The sequence below is a fragment of the Notamacropus eugenii genome, chromosome 3, assembly GCF_028372415.1.
Source record: "Notamacropus eugenii isolate mMacEug1 chromosome 3, mMacEug1.pri_v2, whole genome shotgun sequence".
Lineage (NCBI taxonomy): Eukaryota > Metazoa > Chordata > Mammalia > Diprotodontia > Macropodidae > Notamacropus > Notamacropus eugenii.
In genome coordinates this window covers 7,185,375-7,211,049 of record NC_092874.1, presented here as the reverse complement: position 1 = coordinate 7,211,049, position 25,675 = coordinate 7,185,375, and the positions used below count along the sequence as shown (strand labels likewise).

Below are 25,675 nucleotides of genomic sequence, written 5' to 3'. Positions count from 1 at the left end.
TCCTTTTAAAGAGCAGCCACTACTGATATCCTCCTTTTAAAAAGCTCTACTGTCACAAATCCCTTTTTTCTGTGGTGTCTCTTGTCTCTGAAACAAGTCGTCGCCTAGCCAACAGTTTGCCCACATTTTTTATTTCTCTAAATGTATGTAAAAATGCTTCTGCGTACGCTTTGGTTTGGCGACTCCCTAAGCATAGACCCTGAAATAGTTGAGGCAAAAAAACAATTCTCACTGTTAACAAATTCATTCTTATGATGTCTTCAGCACTGAGAGATTCCTCTTTCTTCCTTTCTTTTTTCTCCCCCCCCTTCTCCTTCCCTTCCTCTCTCTCTCCTTTCCTTTCCTTCCTTTCTTTCCTTCCTTCTTTCCTTTATTTCCTTTTTTCCTTCTTATCAATATACCATTATTTTTACTTTCTGTTTTCATAGTTAGTGACTTGAAGATAGCTGTCAAGCCCCACCAAGTCTTCTGCTCTTCAGAACAAACATTCCTGGTTTTTCCTACTCATCTTCATGAAGTAGGACTTAAAGGCCCTCCCCCATTCTTCTTGTCTTTCACTGGATATGCCCTACCTTATTTATCATTGTATTTCCTAACTGTGGCCCCCAGACTTGAGCACTATACTCTAGAGAAGAGGGGTAAGATGGTACCATCATCTCTTCAGTCCTAGACATGATTTCGCTCATAATGCAACTTAAAATTCCTTTGCCTTTTGTTTCCTGTCCTATTATAGTTGCTAATAAATAAGAGTTATCATTTATATACTGTCTGCTGTGTGCCAGGAACTGGGCTGAGTGCTTTGCAATTATCATCCCACTAGACCCTCACAAACACCCTGGGATGTAGGTACTGTTACTACCCCCAGTTTAGAAATAGGGAAACTGAGACAGGTAGTGATAGGGTTAACTCTCTCATATCAAGCTATCGGTCCACCTGAACTCCTACAGATCTCCAGGTAAACTGTTGTTGCTTTTTCCCCTCCAACGTTTATTTTGGAGGTTAATTTGAGAGCCCCCTTTTCACTTATTCCAGTTAGATTTCACTGGACAAAATAGGATTCAATGTTCCAATTAATTGAGGTTTTCCTTTGTATTCATACTCTGTCATCTAATTGTAATAAGCTTTTACTCCCAACTCTATAAGCCAAGTCAAGTCCACTCAGCAAGCATTTATTAAACACCTTTTGTTTTCCAGTCACTGTGCTCAGGGCAGAGGATACAAAGAAAAGAAAACAGACCATACCTTCAAGGACCTCCCAGTCCAGTGGAGGAATCTACATGTATAATCTATGTGACGTGTGTACTTACTGTATGTACCATCCAGCTTTTGCAACGATGATGATGATGATATACCTAGCATTATATAGCACTTTAAGTTTTACAAAGTGCTTTACAAATATTATCTTGTTTGAACCTCACACTAAGCCTGGGAAGAAGGTGCTATCATTATCCTCACTTTCTAGATGAGGAAACTGAGACAGACAGAGGTGAAATGATTTTCCTGGATTTATTTAGCTAGTATGTCTGAGACAGATTTGAACTCAGGTCTTCTTGGTTCCACTATGCTTTCTAGATGCCTCACCAACTTTATCCAAGCAGGGTTTTCACAAGTGCATGTTGGATTAAATGTTCTTTGGTCATCACAGATATCCATGGGCTAGGTACAAGGGAACCACTAGGAAGGTAATAAACTTCAAGGATCCCACAACCCCCTGCTTGGTTTGACTGTGTCAAAATTTGTGAGAACTTGGTGTCGGTTGCTAGCTTTGGAGATGAAAAGGACCTTCCCTTTCCAGATGGGGTTCGGTGTCCTTGTCAAGGTCACACACAGACTGTCCTAGCAGAGGCCTTCATAGCTGAGCATACTTCCTGCTTAACTGAGGAATGAGGGGTCTGGACAAAAATCCTAGCCACCAGATCACATTACCCAATAGGAGCACATCAAGGCTTCCAGGGTGTCATTTTCTCAGCTAGAGAGCTATAGACAAGCTAACTTGGGACATCCTGGTGTCCTTACAAAGTGCCCTTTATGAGCAGGCTCTTTGAAAAGATGCAAATGCCAGGCACCCCAGAGACTAGCAGGGACCTGGTAGGTATAAATAATTTACTGGGAAGGTATATGATAAACAGAGATGTTAAAGTGAGTTGGCCTAAGTCCTACAGAAAGTTGGTGGTGGAATTGGGACCATTTCTACCATACTTTTTCAATTCTGGACCTGCCATCATTCCATTCCACTTGGGGACTTGAGGGGAAGAGTTCAGCGGAGGCTGAAAGACAGCCTGACAGATGGCTTCTGGCATGCACAGTGGTGAGTTAAGGAACACAGGTGTAATGCTGGCATCCAGGATTATAGGAATTAGGACCCAGTAACTACAACCAGCACCTTGGCTCTGTCCAGTCTTCTGATCTAACAGCAAGACTGGGCCAGGAATCAAAAGCTGTGATGGAGAAAGATTTGGTTTGGGATGGATTTTTCAGAACACATGGAAAAACTGCCAGCCTGCCAAGGGAAATACTCCTGGGGTGGGGTTGGGGAAAGCAAAGGCAGGTTCATGTCCTAGGGAGAATATTGAAAGTGCACAAGCTAGATCACTATTGGTTTCTGATTCTGCTCTGAACACAGTGCAGGTGAGCACTGACTTCCTCCTCTTCTCTTCCACCACCATGTACATTTTTATAGTAAAATATCTTTGACACAGCGAGGCTCTCAAGTGTAATAAAAGAGTACCTTGGTCACTATAGGTAGACATGTTAAAGGAGAGATAAATCCAGCCAGTAAGAGAGATCAGACAAAACACAGCAATTTTGAGAGCATGTAGATTTGCTTGTAATGCTGAAAAAACATTCTAAGGTAAGCCTACTGGTAGTTAAAGTGGAAAACCATCCCATTATAATGAGGTAGGTTGTCCCAGTCTAGCCAGAAGCCAACAGAAGCAGTTGGATCCCTATCCCTGGCAATAAGCACAGTGTCAGTTTTCATGGGGAATGGTTGTTAAAGTGGTAAAGACCAGCAAAAAGCTTAAAGAGAAATTGACTTTTATGTACATGGCATGTCCTAGGGACAAAATGTGACATCATGGCAGAGCGACTATTTTCATTATTGCTTTCTTGATCTTTGGCCCCTCCTTCTCCTTCCTATCAAATTCCTATTAATTCTTGTCCTTCTGACCTTCAAACAAGCAATCCTATCCCCGGGATCTTTTTCTACTCCTTCAACTACCTCAGTATCACTGCTCACCTGGACTACTAATGGAGCCTCCCTACTCATTGTCTGGCTTCTGGCTTTCACGTTGCCAACTTCTCCCATGCTCAAAAGTCTTCAATGGCTCCCCATTACAATGTCCATTCTTAACGTAGTTTTAAATTCCTTTCCAGGCTTACCCCTTACTGCTCACCTTCATGTATTCTCTGTTTCATTTTATTTGCCATCCCTTACATTCACAGAATTAGAACTAGAAGGGACCTCCTGGATCATCTGGTCCACATTCCTCAGTCACGTATGAGGAAACAGAGAAGAAATGTTTTCTCAGTCTAGGCTTCATTGTTTCTCATCTGTTGTTCTTGTTAATAGAAGGATTATTGTTGATTTTAGGATTATTGCAACAGTATCTATCCCAGGTGTCCTCCTTGACTCTAAAGTCTCCCTCTCTCAACCCGTCTCAACACATCTCAGAAAGGGATCTCCTTAATAAAGGTGCAGACCTAGCCATGGCACAGTCTTTCTCAAAAAATACTAGTAGCCTCTGAGATCAAAGGTAAATGTCTCTATTTAGAAGTGAAATCTCTCCACAGCATAGTCCTGACCTACCCCTCCAACCTGTTATATATCACTTTTTCTTCACCCACCCTACTTTGCAGCCAAACTCCCATTTTCATGCTTTTTAATACAAAACATTTGGGTTTTTTTTTCGAACTGGCCACCCCTCATTTCTGGAATGCCCTCTCTTTTCTGCCTCAAAGAATCCCTTATTTTTCTCAAGACTTTACCCCGCCTTTACATCAAGCATTCCCTGGTTTCTAGTCACTAGTGTCCTCCCTCCCCCAAGGTCCCTTTTAGTAATTTTGTGTATGTTCTATGCCACCACATGTCTATGGGGTATCCCCCAAAAGAAGCTAAGTTCTTTGGAAGAAGTTTTTATCTCACTTTTGTCTTTATAACCTCATTTCCTAGGACAGTGTACACAGTAGGTGCTTAATAACTTGGCTTCCCAGTCTTTTTACATTTCACCTTTTTGGCACCCCATGTAGTGACCCTGAGCTCCTCCCTGGGCCTCAGACTAAGTTGCTCCCTCTCTCTGCTCCTGAAGCTTTATCTGCCCGTGCTCCACACCTGGAGTTCTCCCCCTCCTCATCTCAGCCTCCTGGCTTTCTTCAAGCCTTAGCTAAAATCTTCCCTTCTAGAGGAAACTTTGCTTAACCCCTCTTAATCCTAATGCCTTCCTTCTGATGAGTATTTCCAGTTTGTCCTCACTTTGAGTTGTTTGCATCATTTTGGCTCCTCTATTAGATGATGAGCTCCTGGTACACACTGTCTTTGTCCTCTTTCTGTATCCCCCCAACTTAACGCAGTGCCTAGCACTTAGTAGGTGCTTAATAAATATGTATTAAGTGACTGATTGACCAACATCAACTGAGAAAACATATGTAAAATCCTTGGTAAACATTAGAGTACTATATTAATACTAACCTTTTCCTAATCCTTCTTAATCTTTGTTCCTCATCTGTGCCTACCTCCAATTTAGTGATTTGCCCAAGGTCACACAGTTAGTGAGTGTCAAGTATCTGAGATGAGATTTGAACTCAGGTCCTCCTGACTTCTGCACTGGTGCTCTATCAACTGCACCACCTAGCTGTCCCTAATTGCCTCATCCTGGGTCATCTCCAGCCATCCTGATGAATATCTGGTCACTGGATTCAGTTGGCTCTGGAGGAGAAGTGAGGCTGGTGACCTGCACAGCCCTCCCTCACTCAAAACAAAGTCAAAGTGCAAGTCATGTCATCATTTCTCTGATGGCATGGTCTTTTTTGGCCACGAAGGATGAACACACACACACACACACATACACACACACACACACACACACACACACACACACACACATGCACACACCCCTCCAATTTGCCCTGAATATTTTGTTCATATATAACCATTTGAATATTATGCATCCCCCCATTATGCTGAGTTCCTTGAGAGCTCTTCTGCCTTCTGTCTTTTTTTTTTTTTTGTATCCTCAGCATTTAATACAATTCCTGGCACGTAGTAGGTGTTTATTAAAAGCTGATTGCCTAGGATTGATAACAACAATTGCAACATCAGCAACAGTAGTAGTATCATGATGAAGAGGAGACTGATCCCAGCTTTGCCCCCATCCTCTGGACCAGAGGGGCTGAGTTTTAGTTTATTATGGAGTAAAGTATCAACTCTTCTCCCTTGGAAATAAAGTTGGCCAGTTTTTTAAGGTTTGGCCCAAATGGTTCCTTTCACTGACTTTTCAGCATCATTTAGATTGACCCTCTAGTAGACTGGAACCCTAATATCACTTTTTGTTGCATATCTTGTATAATTAGTGAATCCCAGCCCATCCCAACAGGGCTGGATGGTGTTGTGGCCATGAGTTTGTCTCTTGCCAGACCGGTCCATTAATTGTAATGAATCCTCAAAGACCTCTGTGTTGAACTGATTAACTTCTAACTTCAAGTATCATGAAATCACTTTTTAAAATTCATCCACTTCAGTGTGCAGGAACAAAGCTGAGTTTTGAGGATGGGCTAAGAATATTCTCTCTTCATTACAACCTATGTAGCGTTGCTAATGTAACACTGACTGACTTGGTAGACACGTTTTTTCAAGAGTCTTAAGCTGCTAAAACAACTCAGTTTAGAAGGGCAGGGAAATTGGAGGCAGATAGAGAGCTCTGCGCAATCTATGGGGGAGACTAGGACATGATTTGGAGGCAACTGAGACCTCACTGAGCCCAATAACTTTTGCCTTCCCTGCTCTGAACCCCCATTTCTCCAACAATGCTGGTCCCTTTCCAAGAAACAAGCCTAATTTTGTTTTCTCCTGATTCTAAATCATAATCTTTGCCTCTCATTTTCTGAGAAGCAATTAATTCATACAGTTCACTCCAGAACTTCACTCCAAGGAGCTCTCTACCATCCCAAGACCCAATTCCATAAATTCATCTATTTCCCAGTCGTGTTATTTTTTTCTAGAGCAACAAGCAGAAGGAAGGAAAGAAGCTGTGAAGAAACCAAATGTAGAGTTAGAGAAACTTGTAGCCCTGGTCGCAGTCTTGCTACCAGACAAGTTTGCCAGCCGTGCCTCCATCCCTCTGCCTTTATGTACTCAAAGTCTGTTGGGGAGCTTTATGCTGGGCATTCTTTGGAACATCAATTCTTTCTGTTTACCTGTGCATAATTTTTTCTAATTTTCCAGCAGTTGTTGTTTCTATAATTGACAATACAATTTGCTGCCTGTGTGCTTTCTGCTTCCAGACAAGGGTGCCAGGATGGAATGCACCCATCTCACCATGATTTCAGGCAGTGGAGAAAAGAATGAGTTGTGACTAATTTCCAATTAATTTTCAGTGGTTCCAGGGGAGCCAAACAATTGCACCTACTAATTAAAATGTACAAGATTCCAGAGTGTCATCTTCAGGTGTCTGTGGAAGACACGATTTCCATTCGAGTTCAAAGCAGGATCTTGGACAAGCTGGAGTCTGACAGCTCTATTAATTTAAAGACTCCTTGATACCTATTAGTACAAAACACAAAAAAATACCATTAATCATTTATTGTAATTTTGCAGCTCTGTCATTTCCTTACTATGTTAAAAATTATGATGACACCGTAATGTTCTGTAGTCTACCTGAATGGCAGGGAAACCGATCCCTAGACTTAGGAAAGACACCAGAGTACATTATTAGAGCTTAATTAATGCCAAGCTGATTAGATTGGATTGCATCCTGCACAATAATGTTTTAAAGAAAATTTTTAAGCTGTCATGTAAAATCCTACTCCTAACGTTATGTTTACAATTAGACTAATTTATTATTGTCCTTCATTTTTATACATGAGGATTTAAATATTTTCACATCAACTTGAGTAGTTCTTTTTTGCCAGAACCTTAATTCTTAATCACTGGGCCCATTTCTTCTATTTTAGAAAACATTTCAGTTGTGAAGAGAGGACCGGCAGTATTTTTGTTGGCCGTAACTATGTTAGGCACACCATGCCTCATTGGGACACAGTTCATTCTAACCTCAAAGGACAAATGTTTGCTGTAAGAAATGTAACTGAAACATTCCACCCATAACTGTAACTGAGGCATAGTGAGCCTAGGTTTGCCCCTAGGACAAGAAATTTAGGGTGCAAAGAGCATCCTCTGTGGACATATTTCATGCCTTATCCAACCTCGACTCCATAGTGACAACCATGGTGTGCTTTTCCTTTGACCCGGCTCACTTCCTCTTCCCTCACCCGAGCCCTGCCCTTATTTCCCCTCTAACACCGAGTCCTTCAACAACATGCCTCCAAGAGATGTTTTGATCTTTTGCTAGCCTCCCTACCTCCCAAATCCCACCCACTTCCACTTGCTTCAGGTATCAAAATGGCTAATTACAAGTTTGCTGATTTTTCATGGTAAAATTTATTGGGGCCCTCCAAAGTTATGTGAGGATTTCGAGGACATAGAGAATGCCAGAATGATAACCTACAAGTCATTCAAACAAGGGTCAGTGAATGGCCCTGGGGACACTTAGTGTGAGGGAGCTATGACAGCTGGATTTAAGTTCTTGTGGGATGTCCTATGGAGAAAGGATCCTATTTGTCCTCTTTGGCTCCATATGGCCTAGAAACAGGGTGCCCCATTCCTGGGCCTCCCTCGTGCATCATAATTTCTCCTCAAGGTAGGGCAAGGGATATGGAACACTGAGCAGGACCCCAGGCCTCTTTTCACCACTCTTTACAATTTTCCCACTACCTTAATTTCACCTCTGTATAATGGTACCTGACCTGAGGTATAAGCATTTGATGATACGCCAAATACCATGTGAGCTCTTTAAAGTCAGGCAGTGAAGAATGACATTGCCCCCAGAGACCATAGGTGCTCTATTGTCCAGCCTGGTGAGAGACGCGGATCTTTGGGTTTTCTGACAATAGCAAATTCAATTTATATGGTGTATTCCTTGTCTTAACCCTTAGCCCTAGGATAAACACCTCGCACAGAGTTGTTTAATTAGTGCTTGTTGGATTGGATTGGATCCTCATGACAATGTTTTGCACTGGATACACCAGAAATAATAACCCTCCCCCCCTTTCAAGGTCAGGAAACAGGACTGGAGAAATTATGTGACTTGCTCTTGCGCACACAGTAAATGTAACCCAGCCTCTTCCTTACTCCAGGTCCAGGCCCCTTCTACTATATCAGACTTGGGGCAGCTAGGTGGTGCAGTGGAGAGCACGAGTGCAGGAGTCAGGAGGACCTGAGTTCAAATCTCACTTCAGACACTTGACACTCACTAGCTGTGTGACCTTGGGCAAGTCACTTAACCCCAATTGTCTCATCCTGGGTCATCTCCAGTCATCCTGATGAATATCTGGTCACTGAATTCAGATGGCTCTGGAGGAGAAGGAAGGCTGGTGACCTGCACAGCCCTCCTTCACTCAAAACAAAGTCAAGTGCAAGTCATATCATTATTTCTCTGATGGCATGGTCTTCTTTGGCAACAAAGGACGAATACATTATATAAGACCACCTTTGAGACATGACATTCAGGTTAATAGAGAATTATCATGTGATGGTCAATTGTACACGAATGAGAGCATAACATAATTTACTTGGCACTAAAATTGGCATAAGCACAATTTAATGTTTAATACTTCATCTTTGAGGATTCAGAAGGCACTTCTGGTTTAAGTAATTCCTTAGAGTTTTCAGGAGAAATATTAATTGCCATTTCATTGTAGATGTCATATATTAGAGGTTAATTGAGATTTCTGGGTGACAAAATGCCAAACCAACTTTCAATCTATTACAATCCAATGATTTAACCATAGACAATAGATTACTAAAGTAAATACGTGAATTAATTTGTAAGATTAGATATTGTTGGCATATTATGTATCATCTAATCCAACCGCTTTATTTTCTAGATGAGAAAAAAAAGAAAAGAAATTACCCAGGGTCATACAGGTACTAAGTGACAGAGCTGGAATTTGAACTCAGATACTCCAAATATAGAACTTTTTTTCTCTCTACATGAGATTTTACTAAAAAACTCTATACAGTATCCAAGCATCCATAGTTTACCAGACTTCCTAATGAACTTCCATCCAGAGGGTGACTTAGGCTTTAAGTACAAAGAAATAGAACTCTCGTCCACAGCTCCAAAGAAGATCCACGCCAAAGTGTATCATTTACCATGCTTGCGTGAATTTAATGTCCTTTGGAAAGTCACCTTTCCATTCTTCTATACTGTGCCTTATTTAAACGCCTGTGTCTTCTTTGGCAAGTGAACATCCCAAGTTCCTTTTGGAAGACTGAAAAAAGATCCTTTTCAAGATTTCTCTCAGTCTGATGTTAGTTAAAAGATTTTAACATTAAACTTAGAAATTGCAACTGACATGTCAGTTCCAGAAAATAAGGCCTTGAATGTGAAAGGCACTGGCAAGGGGACTTGGGCAAATTCTGTGCTGCATTTCCCATCTTCTTGGCGGTCCTAGGCTTACGGAGTTTAACTCACACTTTCTACTTAAAGCCATATGGCTCTGCTCCGTACCTGGGACCAAATGGCTCCCAGCATCCTTTAGTTGAGAAGGCCAGTCTATTCTAAATCCAAGACAGGCAATTTGGCAAGTGCTCCAGTGAAGGAAACACCAGGGAAAATTACCTTTTCTACTGGGTTAGATGGGAAAGTTCTTCAAATTGTTGTTGGAGATGAACACATATGATGATAAAGATAAAATATCAAATTTTTAAAAAAGCAAAGAAAGGCCACCTCAATGAGTTCCCATGAGCTTATCCATAAAAGGTCAAGTCCATACTCTGTGGTACCATTGTTCTTGTCCTGTCATGAGTCACCAAGAGATTAAGCGATGAAAGTGGATTTGCAGGATGCCAGCCCAAAGCAGTTTGGTCTATTACCAAAATTGAGAACGTTCGTACATATTCTAATTCAGGATTTTCACAGATTGAATTCTGCTCAACAGTGCCTTGTACAGAAAAGGGATGCAATATTTTAATTACTTCGATTCTCATTAATCTTTTTTGACCTGTTAGACATTGACCCACCAGCATGATTTTAATTTGAAATTTGCTACTTCCACTATAGACCTTATATTTCTGGGTTTAATTATTCAGTACTTGACTGTAATTACATGGACATCTGATATTCATGGAGTCCTTTCCATCCCAAAGATTCGGAAAAAAAAAAAAAAAACAGGTCTATTCTATCACTCAAATACAGCTAGCTCTAGGGTTAAAGAGAATTTAAACAGTTTATCAGCATCCACTGGTTATACATAGCACTTTAGATAAATGGAAACTACTTTATTCCCCTTACACTGCCCAGAAGGCTCAACCAGAAATGCTTGGAGTCATTCCAAATTCTAGATAGCGAGAATTTTTTTAAACCATCTTAGATAGTCCAGGTCAGGACTAGTCCAGCTTAAAGTTGGCCACTTATTAGACAATAAAGATTTTTGATTGAGATATTGAGTTTAAATGAAACAAATCAGAGTACATAATTCTTAACGTTACTCCTCTGCTAACTGCAGTGCTCCAAAGAGTGTTCTACAACCTTTACCCTAGATCTGCACCTATGCTCAGTAAATCCCTACGAAGAGTGCAAAAGCTGGGACACAGAAGAAGCAGATGATTGGGAAATTCAGATCTCCCTAACGGGAAAGTCAAGTGGTCTATTGAGCCCAGGGAAGGAGCTGAAAGCACAGTGCCAGAAGCTGCCCAGAATACCAGAGAACTTTCTAGAATTGGGGATATGGAAAAATCAACCTAATGTACCAATCCCAGTTGATTGGCTGGGGAAGCAAGAGCACCAGGGACATGGTCATTCCATTTTCAAAGGTTCATTGAGTCACTTGACTTCTGACCCACCTTCTCAAAGCTCATGCTCTTCTGAGCTGTGGTATTCATGAGCAGAGGTAACTGGGGATGTTATTGTCCCCCCAAAGAGCCCAGCATATGAGCCAGATATAGTTACAGACATGGTTACAGTTACAGACATGGTTGCAGTTATACACACAGATGTGCGCACACGCGCACACACACATACACACACACACACACACACACACACACTCCAGAATAGTCTAAGTAAAACCTATTCACTTCTTGCCTTCTCACACTCTCCTGACTGGTCACAGATAATGTATAGCACCAGATGGATGCTAAATGATGGGGTGCCTGGCACCCATAATGCAGCATTCTGACTGTGTTCTTGAAGACCTCAGGAGAGCAGGCCTGAGTGGTGGCCACTGGAACCCCTCTCTATTTCTTTTAATTATGACAACATGTATCTTGATGTCCATCTATTAGTACTCAAATATATAAATCGGGGAGAAAGCAAATTAACAGGTATTGCAAATGATCGCTCATTAACCCTGTGTTCCTGTGATTCACTAGCTATTACCAAAGCCAGCAGGTGTGTCTATTAACTTTAAAAGTGTATCAACGCAAGGAGCCCAGAAATTTCATGCACATTGTGTGGCCATTAATGCTCTGTTTTTTGTGGTGTGTGTATTGTTTGGATTGTGCTTCCTTCTCTCTCCTAAATATGGAGTCAGGAAGAACTGTGTTCAGAACCAGCCTCAGGCACTTACCAGCTGGGTGACCAGGGGCAAGTCACTTAGCCTTTGTCTGCCTCAGTTTCCTCAACTCTAAAAGGGAGTTAATAAAATACCTCCCAAGGTGGCTATGAAATAATATGGGTAAAGTGTTTGTAAGCCTTAAAACAATGTGTTAATGCTGGCTATCATTATTATCATCATAATTACTATGCCATATACATATTATCGTTTGTTATTCATATTGGAGAGCAGAATGTCAGAAAGCACAGGGGGAAAGAAATGCAAACACAGAAAATTACTCAAATGGAAATAGATTTAGAAGGAATTGAAGAAAAAGCAAAATATCTGTAATATACCCCAAAGAATATTAAAATTATTAGACTTTTTAAAAATTCTTAAAAATATAACAGCTGACTCTTATTTAAAGAAACTACGTGGAATTTTCTTAAAATATATTACAAAATGAGGGATGAAATAAATGTTGAGAAAATTCATAGGATGCCAAGAGAGGTGAGTTCCAAATTCAACGTATCTCAACACACTATTTTCAAGCTTAAGTCTATACTGACAAAGCTATGATCTTAAGAACAAAACAGTAGAGATGAAAAGTGTCACGCATCAAAAACCACCAAATTTCAAAACTTGAATTGCAAAAACCAGAAATGACAGAAGATTTGAAATATAATATACCAGAAGTTAAGAAACATGGACTTTCATTCCACAAGTCAGCTGCCCATCAAAGCTAAGCATGATTTTGGAAGGCAAAAGACGGTCACTGAAAACTCAAGATCAATGTGAATAATTCATTCTTAAATCCCTTGTTTGCCTCAGTTTTCTCAAATAGAAAAGGGAAGTAATAACTGGGATCAAATGAAGTGATAATTGTAAGGTACTTAGCATAATGCCAGGTACGTAGCAAGTGTTATCTAAATACGATGATGATGACGGTGATGATGATTCCAACACCCAAATTGCTTTTGTTAAAAAATCAAATAAAGCACAGTAGCAGTTTATAAAGGCTATGAGTTGTCTCAACAGATAGAGTACTTGGGCTGGAGTTAGGAAGACCTGAGTTCAAATCTGCCTTCAGATACTTACTAGCTGTGTGACCCTGGGCAAGTCATTTAACCTCTATTTGCCTTAAGTCATTAAAGAAGGAAATGGCAAACCACTCTAGTATCTTTACCAGGAAAACCTCATGGACAGTATCGGTGTGCTATGTATGGTCCATGGAGTTGCAAAGACTTGAACACTAACGCAAACAACAACTTCAACAAACAACAAACAACAACACTAATATGTATTTATAGACTGAAAGAAATGAACTAATGAAGAGGAAGATATTGAATATGTTTGAGATAAATAGGATGACTGATGGAGCTAGCTCATGGAGCAATCAGGTGGGAATTACTCAAGGGCACAGGTGTAAAGATAAGTCAACAATTTGCATTGAGTCTCCATTTCCCATTGGAGGAATTGTGAAACATCACTAGGGAAGTTGAAACTCATAGAAAGGATGATTGAAAGTAGTGGTAGACTCATATCCAGCACAAAGGAAAATGGACACAGTTACCTAAAGAGTGGAACACCTGTGCATGGCCATCCCCTGCTGGTGGTGGTTGTTGTCCTTCATTCTCAAAAAAGACCAAAATGACATCACCATGGTAAAGTGAAGTTTCAACGTGTCCAACTGTGACTGATCAAACCAATATGAGCTTGGAATGCTTTACCACAGATTGGGTACAGATAGAGCGTATGAAACACTTGGGGTGGATACTCCAAATATATGCATCCTACATTTCCTTTGTGCTCTTTCAATTCTGCTTTGCTCATAGAGCACAGCACCCGATCTGATGTGGGCACACCATACTCAGCAGTCCTGTACCAGTGTCTCCCATGTCACACAATCAAATCCAAAGTTCTTGAGAGAGACCTTAAGAGTGTCCTTCTATGGCTTCTTCTGACCATCATGTGATCGCCTGCCCCATGTGAGTTTTCCATAAAAAGTCTTTTGGGGAAGTGTACATCTTACATTCAAACAATGTGGCCAGCCCATCAGAGTTGTGCTCTCCAAAGTATAGTTTGAATACTTGGCAATTCAGTTCAAGCAACCTCAGTGTCTGGTACCTTATCCTGCCACGTGATCTTCAGAATCTTCCTAAGACAGTTCAAATGGAAGCGATGCAGTTTCCTGGCATGGTGCTGGTAGACTGTCCATGTTTCGCAGGCATACAACAATGAGGTCAGCACAACGGCTCTAGAATGGCTTCAGTTTGGTAGTCAGTCCAGTACCTCTTTTCTACCGAATGTTTTTTTGAAGCCTACCAAACACTGAGCTAGCTCTGGCAATGTGTGCATCAGCCTCATTGGCAATGTGTGCATCCCTAGAAAGTAAACTACCAAGGTAAGTGAACTTATCCACAACATTCAAAACTTCTCCATTTGTTGTTACTGATGGTTCCAAGTATGATTTGTATGGTGGTGGCTGATGGACCACCTATGTTTTCTTGGTGTTAATTATTAGGCCAAAATTAGCACAGGCAGCAGAGAGTTGTACATATTTTGTTGCATCTCAGTTTTAGAGGCTGCATTGAGATAATCATGCACCAATACTCCCTCCACTTTGGTCTTGGCTTGTAATCTTTTGAAACTGAAGAACTTACCATCAGTGTGGTAGCTGACCTTGATGCCATATTCATTCTCACTGAAAGCATTTAACAACATGGCTGAAAACATCATGCTAAAAACATGTGAGCAAGAATACATTCCACCACTGTTGCATTCCACCAGTGACTGAGAAGGCACGAGAGCTTTGTCCATTATCCAGAACCCAGGCAAACCCATCATGAAATTGATGTACAATATTGATGAACTTCTCCAGGCAATCAAATTTTGACAATTTTCCATAAGCTGTCATGACTAACAGTGTCAAAGGCCTTGGTCAGATCTACAAATGTTGTGTATAGATCTCTGTTCTGCTCCTGGCATTTTTCCTGGAGTTGTCGGACAGCAAACACCATATCAACTGTTCTTCAACCCTTTCTGAAGCCACACTGGCTCTCAGGTATGTGACCATCTTCCAGGTGAAGGATCAGCCTATTAAGGAGGACTCTAGCAAGAATCTTGCCAGCAATGACTAAGAGAGAGATCCCCCTGTGATTGTTGCAGGACAATCTATTCCTTTAACTTTATAGAGATGGACAATGGAGGCATCCTTGAACTCTTCTTGTCATATAACCTCAAAAATTTCAGTCAGCTTTTGTATGAGCAATGGTCCCACTACCTTGTAAATCTCAGCTGGAATAGAATCAGCACCAGGTGCTTTGCCACATGAAAGGAGTCTAATGACCCTCAAAACCTCTTCTTCAGTTGGAAGTTCAGCTAAGGAGGAATTGACTTCAACCTGAGGTAAACGGTCAATGGTCTCAGCATTGATTGATGATGGTCTGTTGAGAACACTATCAAAGTGTTCAGCCCATATCTCTAGTATCATGTCCTTACCACTAATCAATGTGAGTCCATCAGCACTGAGTAGTTGTGATGCACCATAGGGTTTTGGTCCATAAATATCTTTCAGGGAATCATAGAAGTACTTCGGATTGTTACTATCAGTATAAAACTGAATTTCATCTGCCTTTTTACTGAGTCAGAAGTCCGGCATCTCTCTAAGTTTTGCTTGTACTTTATTTTTGATGGAATTAAATGCTGCCTTCTTAGAAGTAGATGAACCATCCTGCTGGTAAACCCTGTGGAGTTATTGTTTTTCATTTAGCAGCTTCTGAATTTCCCCATCATTTTCATCAAACCAGTCTTGGTGTTTGAGAATGTTCTGACCCAGTTGAGCAAATGCAGTGCTGTGCACCAAATCTCTGAAAGCTGCCCACTCCTTTTCTGTTTCACTATTGTCAACTATGTAATGGCTCAACTTTCCCTCCAAGTCAGCAGCAAACTGTTCACGCTCAGAGAAGAGCTCTAATTTGTTGACATTAATTCTTCTGGTAGTTATTTGCCTTGAGGGGGAGGCACTTTTGATGAATGTGAATATTGAGCTTGGAAAGGATAAGTCTATGACCATGTTTTGTGGCATGATCAGCAGTCCTTGGTCATCAATTCCCTGAAGTCTGTGTGGAGAATAAAACAATTCATCTAGGGAGAGTCCATGGGCCATCTACACTTCCTGGATTGTAATGCTAACGGTCTACTGACAGTGAAGTCCTGGCACTTGGCTGCTAGCTCTCCTTCAGGTTCCCCACATTAAGAGTGAGGCAGGCTTTCCTTTTGTGCTTTGGTGGGAACGTTGTTAGTGAGTCAAGAGACAGTGGTGCTACTCCCAGTTCAGCTATTGCTTGACCGTGTGGCCATGAGCATGTGCTGCCCTGTCTCTGAGCCTCTCTTTGTACACCAATAAATGAGATGATTGGACTAGAGTGATCTCTGTGTCTCTTTCTACCAAGTCCTGAAATCTATGGTTTTCCTTCATCACTCTCAAAGAATATCCATTAAATATCTATTCAAGTCATTTGTTGAATATGTTTAGCACAGTTCTCAACACATAGTAGGCACTTAAGAAATGCAAGGTGACTCTGATGCACACATATCAAATTTATGATATGAAGACATAAATATGTAAATACTATATATATATATAATTTTTACACACATATATGGATAGAGAGAGAGAATGTGTGTGTGTGTGAGAGAGAGAGACAGAGAGACAGAGAAAGACAGACAGAGAGAGAAAGACAGACAGAGAGAGACAGAGACAGAGAGAGAGAGACAGAGAGAGAGAGAAAGACAGACAGAGAGAGACAGAGACAGAGAGAGAGAGACAGAGAGAGAGAGAGAAACTATCCTAAATTTGGAGGGACCGCCTCGGGAGAGAATGGGTTCTCCTTCACTGCATGTCTTCAGTCAGGGGCTACGTGATCACTTTGGTATGTGTCTTAGACAGGAAATTTGTCTTCTTCAAGCACACATCTTACTATATACTTGAGGTCCTTTCTTATGCCACTGAATTCAATTCAATATCATATGTAATGACTTAGAATAGCTAGACCAGAGACACAAAGGTAAAAATAAAATAGCTCTTGTCCTCAATGAACTTACGTTCTCCTAAGGGAAGTTGGCTTGCTTTTCACAATATACTTTTCCAATTATTTACAAAGCTATTTCTTTGAGCTAGAAGTTTTCAAAACAGATACAGAATCCTTTCTTCTCTAGATAACTGTTTTAGCATCCCCCACATCTAGCGCAGCGCCTTGATCACAGTAGGCATTTAGCAAAAGATGCAGGGTTGGATTGGAAGAGACCATTGTCCCACTCTCCCAGCAACAACAAAGATTCTCCCACATCCCTATCAATCAACCGATGCACAAATAGGCATTCAACTCCTACCATACATGGGCCACTCTGCTAAGTACTAGAGATAAAAAGATAATAGTCGAACAACCCCTGCTGGCCCACAGCTTCCATTCTACTTTTTACCAGGTGAGTTAGATGAGAAGGACATATGGCATCTGTCTTAAATAGAATGTAAATTATCCCTTGGGAAATATGGAGTGCACATTCAGCTCTTAATAAATGTTTATTGGCTGACGTATAAGTAGATCATAACTAAATTCAAATCGTTGATAAAACACCTGTCTGAGGTGATACCCGGGAGTCTCTCATGAGTCCCTCCCCCATATCCTCATCATGCCCCACACACATGTATGAGAAGGGAGTAGGATCCTTTTTTTTCAACCTGGCTTGCCCAACAATATGTTTCAGGGTAACCTGAGACTCAGAGCGGAAGGGGCAGGGAACATTGGCCTCCACCCCCTTTTTTAACCAGGGGTTCTCTTTAACCAGATAAGCACCCTGAATGCATCCAGAATGACCTTGGATTCCATTAGAACCTAGCCAAGGTGCTCCTTCTTTTAAGGTGTCTGCTCCAGTCTATGCTACTCCCCCCGGCCCCCAGGCAGGCCCTGTGCCGATTTTAATGATCCCATCCATATGACACACATCTTTGTGTTTCATTGCTATTAGTGAGTGACAAGTGAAGGAGATTCATTTTCACTTGGAAATGTCAGCCATGCACTTTAAGAGATATATTTTTTGCCGTTTTTAATGAGACGGTGTTTCTTTTTGAAAGAAATACTCATTTCTGATGTGGGGAGTGTGCAGGTGACAACTGATATTTAATAAGGGATGGCTCTTGTATCAGGCACAGCTCGCTAAAGAAAATGTCTCCGATTGCTTTTGAAAAACTCTTGGCGTCACTAGCCCAAAGGCAAGACGTGACCTTTTTATTACATAATGAGAATCATTTATTATCTTACAATGTATCTTAAAGCCACAGACAAAATGCCACTCTGATAATTGCTTTCAATTAGCTGTGAGCATAGCCGAGATTCATAAAATGTCTTCTCTAATTTAGGCTGGAATTAGAGAAAATTGCCGACATAATCTACTCTGAGGTTGTCTCATCTAAGGTGATTCGTCGTTCTATAGCAAATGAAGGGAAGCAGAGAGCTTTAAAACAGTCTTCCAGAATTTTAGGAAGCAAGGATTTTCAATATCGTATTCTATTCTATTGCCAATTAATTAACAAATTAGAAAGCTAGTTCATCACTTTTGACCTTTTCTCCGTGTTTGCTTTTGCTTTGCCTTCCAATGACTGTTTGGAAAATGCAGCAAAATCAACCAAGAGAAACCCAGGGCTAAGGCTCATTGGGGAAAAAAAAGCCTGGGAGAATCCGAGGGAGACGTGAATACCCAATAGACTTTCCACCCTGTCCCAGGCTTCTTTGACATTGGACCATCCCTTCCTGGGCATCTTGTTCAGTTGTGCTCAGATGAAATGCCCAAAGGCCAAGTCAGAAGCTGCCAATCATCAAGGCAGCCCAGTGCTGCCCTGAGCTCTGCTGCATGTGGTTACAGAAAGCATAATGTTTAAAATATGAACTCGATTAATTTTATGGTTGTTTTAAGTATCCTGTGTAATAAAATGTGTTTTAATGCATTCTCATGTCTTTTCTTTAAAAAAGGTCAGGGCAGTGGGGAGAAGGATGGAGTGGGGGAAAGTTTACGTAATAATAGCGGCTCCAGAAGTGCTGCTATTTGTGGCCATTCAGCCTCTCATGAAATATTAGTAACCTCAGCAGAGCTTCAGAAAAAGATGATTGAATCTCGCGCTGACTCTTTCTTTATGTGTATTTATATGCTTTTCCCCCAGATTAAAATTACCCACAAGAACCAAGCACCAATGCTTATGGGACCCCCGCCGAAAACTGGCTTCTTCTGCTCCATCGTCCGGAGGACACGGAACCGCAGCAAGGAGTGAGCCCAACTGCTTGGCCTCTTGGCACCAAACGGGCATCCTCCGGCTTGTGAGCGTTCACTTTGGAAAAGCTTCGACCCGTTTTTGTCGTCTGTATATGCCGCCAACTCTTGGAATTGGTTCTCCAGTGTCTGTGCCTGAGCTAATGTCCAATTCTGCTATTAGAACATTTCTTGTCCCAGTTTTAGAGGCATTTTGCATGAAGAAAGCAGATGTTTCCATAAAGTGATACTGCATATATCTGTGGCATGCATCCCCATGGATTTGTATGTCTCTCTCCACATACCCTAACCCTGCCCCCGTTCTGCAGCCCCTGCCGCGTAGTAGCTTGTGGGAGTAGCCTGTTGTGAAACATGAAAAGGGAACTGCCAGGAGAAACTGACAATCTCCTTACTATCCAGCCCAGATCAGTAACAGCAGGTGAGGATGCTCACCCGGGCTGGCTAGAGGCTTAAGTGAGGTGATGGACGTAAAGTGCTTTGTAGACCTTGAAAGGCACTAGTTAAATGTAAGGTATAATTACCATTATTATTATTCTAAATATATTATTGTCTTCTCTTTGGGAACCAAATATCAGATCAATGGTCTTTGACCTTGACTTCTAAGGGGCCTTTACAATCACAGGTTTCATTAAGCAGTTATCTGTCCTGTCTCATGGCTTGTCCTATGCTTCCCCTCTTCTTCCAAGCTTAACTCTGTTGTGTGTGCGATTGAAAAGGGGGAATGGATTGTCTAGTGAAGCTAGCAGAAGACATATATTTCTAGGAAAATGGAAAGCCAAGTTCTTTTTCCAGAAATACATGAAAGCATTTGATTCTGAACTCAATTTGGCAACAAACCCTAAATCTCCCTCCCTCTGAACCCCTGTGAGAGCACCTCGTAATTGCTTCTGTAACCAATAACCAAGTGGACTTTGTAAACCGTGTGCCTAATCAACTGCATTTCCCACCAAAGATTTAGTGAGAGAGGCCTGAGAGAAATGGGTTAATGCATAATTAATCAGGCGCTGGGGAGCCAATCCACTCCGGGAAATTGACAATTCTTTGAATTCCTTTAGAGATGGCTGAAATAACACCAGAAGAGGATAAGCTGTCCATTAATTATAATTAAAATGCTCACCTTTGATAGAACTCCTAAATATATAGTCCCAATTGCAGAAGGCCATACTTGGCCTCCTTGTTATGCATAAATGTATGTCCTGTGTTTCACTTAAATGCATCTGAGGGAGGAACCCAGAGGTGGTCTCAGGTCCTTCTCTTTAACGTTGGTACCACCGCTCATTTCAAATGTTAAGGTGATGGGAGTGTGAATCAGGCACGTCCTTAGGTTCTTGCCTCTGGGAGATTTCTTAGAACTATTTATGCCTGAGGGCATAGAGCTTTGCATGGTATGTCTAATCCCTGTTGTGACCTGAGGAATGTCCTTGGATGGTATCATCCCCATGTGGCGTTGAGCCAAGGACACAATGCAAATGCTTCCATTAACAGCCAAGGTACTGCTTGTTCATATGAACCCCCATTTCATCATCTAATGTTTGGTGTCTTCTAACATGCCACAAGGGGAAAAAGTGTTTGAAACGCATGATTCTCTCTCTCTCTCTCTCTCTCTCTCTCTCTCTCTCTCTCTCTCTGCATTAAAGTGCTAATGATTTATCAGTGCTATTTTGTATTGTTTCAATTCATCTTTGAAAAACAAAGACCATTTAGTCATTTGGTGGAACTCAGTCGTGTGCATGGATTTATGGATTCCCAATGACACGGCTTTCATCTCTGTGCTTTGGTTGGAGGCCTAACTCATCTGAGTGCTACAGGAGCCTGGACCTAAGCCACCCCCATGTCTTAGCCTGACATTCTGGAGAAGATCCTGTACCCAAGTCCCTTCTCTCAGTATCCTAGAACCCTCCAAATCAAATAAAAATAAACAAAATATCTTCATGGGTCCTTGAAAGAGGATGTTGTGGTTTGATTTTTTCCAGACACAGTCCAACGTTCCTAAGACCATCATCCCTTGCCCTGGAGAAGCCCAAAAAAGTAACTTAGACTAGTAGGTAGCACAGCTCTCCAGCTGAAAAGATGTCTCATCAACAGAAAAAGCCAATGCTCTTGTCGGCCTGAGGTTTCCTGCTGTGGACGCTGATCTTACAAAATGATGGTTTCAGGGAGTAAATATTTTCGCGTGAATTGACACAATGATGTCCCATAGGCTGAAGGCCTTTGGTGTAAGGCCATATTTTGGAATTACAACCTTTGTGTTCCCTACAGTGTGTGATTATCTCTTCATTACTTTTTACAGAACTCTGCTTTAAATTCCACAAGGGTTAGTGAATCATTCTTAATGACGGGCCAAAGAAAAACACTCAGTGGACAACATCAGGGACACACGCTAAACACCATGCAGACAAGGACTCCATAATGGGTGTTAATGGCCATAACTAGGGGGCTGAAGCTTCCCTCCAACATGTTAATGGAGCCCCAATTAATGCTTGTCACAATCCCACACTTGGTGACTCACTCTTAGTCACCCTACTAATAGTGATCCATTTTTACTTTACAAAAACCTATTTCTTAGTTGTTGAGGTGTGTGTGTTCTCTAATCACACTCCTTCTGGGGGCTGGAGAATAGTTTTCTTTTTTTAAATCTACTTTGATGGTTTTGAAAGCAAGAAAGCCATTTCCTCCTCTCTGAGCTGCCAGTCTCCAGTGCAGTAGAACATGGCTCCTTTGTAATGCTGGCTAGAGTCAATCCTAACTTGAGTGCTAGGCCATTAAACATTTAGTGGGACTAGTATTTTCTTCATGGGACAGACTCTTCACCTCCTGAGGTTTTTGAGTTCCACTCAATTTCTTTGAAATGTCATGGCTGTAGTCAGGGAAAGGGCAAGATAAGAAGCCACTTCCTGGCAGATGATTTCCAATCCAATATCCAATAAAGCTTTATTAGACACATATGATATTCCAGGCACTGTGGTAAGCTCTGAGGATACAATGAATGAAAAGAAAGACAGTTCCTTCCTTCAACAAGTTTACAGTCTAAAAAAGGAGACAACTCACATAAAAGATGCAGGAAAGAAGTAGGGGAGGGGACACGGGGGCTACTGAGCATGGTGATGAAACCAGGCAGGGCCATAAAAATAAGGTGGAGTGATCTGAGAGCCCCAGTTGCAACTCTGTAGAAAAGAAGGTATTGGGAGGAGTTCAGTACTCTGCCCTCCAGTCTTCCAATCAGAAGGGAGAGGAATTTGAGGGTGACGGAGCCAATCAAGACTTGAAGTAGAAACACAGTGGAGAGTTTAGAGTTGATGAGCTTTTCTGGGAGGAGCATCTTGTTCCACGGAATTGAAACCAAGCAGGCTGGCAAATTGAAGAAAATTCTACCCACGATGGAGAAAAGAGAACATCCTCACATCATCCTCATTATTCCTGTCTTTAAAATGCATGAGATAATTCTAAAATGACTGGAAAACCAACTTAACAGGGGTTATATGTGTAATTAGTTTAAAAAATAACTTTTAAAAAGTGAATGCTGGGTCTACAGCAGGATACCTTTGGCCATCTGGTGAAGCTAGGGAGCCCTTCCTAGAATAATATTTTAAAATCCATCAAATAAAAGACATAAGATTACAAAGGACAAAAATTACATTTAAATTTATTTATGAAAATATATTTAAAAGAAAAAAAAAACAAATTCACAGATTCCAGGTTAAGAAGCACTGGGTGCTGAAAGAGTTGATCAATTCTCTGGTGGGATAGTAGGGAGAGGATCCAATCAGACTTCTTTTTTTGGTATGACATGGGTCAAACCAAAGTGAAATAACAGATGGAAATGTTTCCTTTTGGTGGGTCATGTCAATGTTGCCAGAACCAATGGGGCAGCTGCACCTGTATGCAGGTCTAATGTTTGCAAGTCATTGGGTCTTGACATAATTATCCAGTGGGGACTGAAAATGGTGTCTTTGTTTCCATCTTTGATTTTTCTTTATATTCTTTTGGGGGGAGGGAGTGTCATTAGAATACAAAAGGCCACATCAATTTGTAAATCCATCAGCTGTAGAGTTAGATTGTCCATAGAGCTTCAGATGTCCCTGTTTTAGGAAATTCATAATGCACTGTGGATTCTCATCAGCTATGGCATATGATTACCCTAGGAAGCAGTGCTGAGAGATTGAGCCCTTGTAATGATGCTTGAGGTTCAGGAAACCAAAAAGGACAACCTTTTCATAAAAGGCTAACTCAGCTGAGAAATGTACAATCCAGCCACCTATATAGGAGCAAAGTTATAAGAAAAGCTCATTAAATGAAAATATGCCCAATCTTAAATATCAGAAGCCACTTGAGGAACAAAACTAGAATTAGATTCCCAGAAATCATCACTCTGGCATTCACCTTGCAAAAATGAAGACACTAACATTCCTGCAAAGTACTTTTGGGTGCTTGTGTTCTAGCCATATTTTGATAATGATGAGTAGCCCAAAGCAGCTGATCCACCTTCTTGATTGAATGAGTGTCTGGTGAAAGGGAAGATGGGAATAGGTATTGGGCTTTTCCAGCAAATGTGGCAAAATGATGCGCAGCTTCAGCAGATGGTGACCTTCAGTGTGGGCATGTTTGACCCTGCCAATCTGGCATGGGCACCATTCCAAGAGGTCCAGGGTACCTTGAACTAGAGGTCTCACTTGTGTGGAGATTGGTAGGTTGAAATAAAGTGTTCTGGGTGACACTGGTAAGCCAACTCTCCAATGTCATTTTGATCCTTACCCAGTGATCAGTTTTCTTCTACGTAGGGGAGTGGGGAGGTGTCTCAGGTTTTTACATAGTAAATGAATAGAGTGGCCCAGCAACATTCGTCTTTAGAACTGCTGGAAAAAAAAAAAACTAACGCTTGGGCTATGCCTAGTATGTAACTCCTTCCTACTAAATAAGGATGATTTAGGACTGATGCAAAATTCTGGAAAAGTATTTAAATTGAACAAGTTACTTGTGGCCTTATATACCAGCCCCTGCTAGGCACTGGAATTGCAAGAGGGAAAGAGGCTAGATTATATTCTACTGGGGAAAAAACCAAAATGAGTCATGTGCATATATAAGTAAATTTTTTGAAAAGTCCAAAGCAAAGGGAAAAGAGAAAATTCAGTTGGGATAAATATAAAGTCAAACTTGGGCCCAAACAATCAGCCTCAGGAATAGCAAGATGGAAGAAATATAGCTCTGAGTTAGCTCTGAGCCCCATAGGTGATGCTGGACCAAATAAGGCAACAATGTGCTATGGATGCCAAAAAGTCTGCTGTGATCTGGAGATGTGGTTTTTTTTTTTTAACTTTATTAATTTATTTGTTTTCAGTTTTCAGCAATCACTTCCATAACTGTCAATTTTTCGTCCCCTCCTCTCCTCCATCCCTGAGATGGCATACAATCTTATATGGGTTCTACACATTCATTCTTACTAAACACATTTTCACTTTAGTCATTTTGAAGAATTGAAACAAATGGGAGAAATCATGAGAAAAAACAAAACAAAAGAGAAAATATTCTGTTTCATTCTGCATTCTGATTTCATAGTTTTTTCTCTGAATGTGGATGGCACTTTGCCTCAACAGTCCTTTGGGAATGTATTGCTGTGAGGGGCTAAATCTATCAGAAATGTTCCTCACACACTGTGGCTGTTACTGTGTACAATATTCTCCTGATTCCACTCATTTCACTCAGCCTCAGTTCATATAAGTCCAGGTTTTTCTGAAGTCAAACTGTTTCTCATTTCTTACACCACAATAGTATTCCATTACATTCATATACCACAACTCATTTAGCTGTTCCCTGATTGATGGGCATCCCCTTGACTTCCAGTTCTTGGCTCCCACAAAGAAAGCTGCTATAAATATTTTTGTACATATGGGACCTTTTCCCATTTTTATGATCTCTTTGGGCTATAGCCTTAGAAGTGATATTGCTGGGTCAAAGAGTATGCACACTTTTGTAGCCCTTTGGGGATAGTTCCAAATTGCTCTCCAAAGTGGATGGATCAGCTCACAGCTCCACCAACAATGACCATAGATAGTTTTAATTTCTTCCTCTGAAAACTGCCTGTTCATATCCTCTGACTATTTATCAATTGGGGAACGACTTGTATTCTTGGAGCAGTATTAAGAGAAGTGCAGCTTCTAGGAATTAAGAAGGGTTGGGTCCATGGCAGTCTGCCCTCATTAAGCCTCATTTGGGGGGAACAGTCTTCTGTTTGGACCCCACAGTTTAAGACTGCTATCTGGAAAGTATCCAGGAAGGGCAGCTAGGATGGTGAAAGTCCTTGAGCCCATGTCACGTGAGGAATGATGGAAGGAACTATGGATTTTTAGCACTAAGGGAAGGACTTTTGTCCTCAACATTTGAAACATCAGGTGAAAGACATATTATACTTTGTCAGCTTGGCCATTGAAGGCAGAACAAGGAGAGAGGGGGATAATTACAAGAGAGCTACCTTGATCTGGGTAAAGGAAAAGCTTGCTAGTAGCTGACCTTGCACAAAGGGAGAATGGGCTTCTTCAAGGACTGG

At 41.2% G+C, this 25,675-nt stretch overlaps 1 protein-coding gene across 7 annotated transcripts in view; it reads left to right on the top strand.

The window, feature by feature from the left end:
• DGKB (diacylglycerol kinase beta) overlaps positions 1-21,079 on the top strand; it is a 686,362-nt gene extending 665,283 nt beyond the window's left edge. For all 7 annotated transcript variants that reach the window (XM_072650808.1, XM_072650809.1, XM_072650812.1 and 4 more), the window contains one exon: positions 19,028-21,079. In XM_072650808.1, coding sequence (XP_072506909.1) covers positions 19,028-19,135 — 108 coding nt within the window. In that variant the 3' untranslated portion in view covers positions 19,136-21,079. The remainder of the gene's footprint in view (positions 1-19,027) is intronic.
• The last annotated feature ends 4,596 nt before the right edge of the window (positions 21,080-25,675 follow it).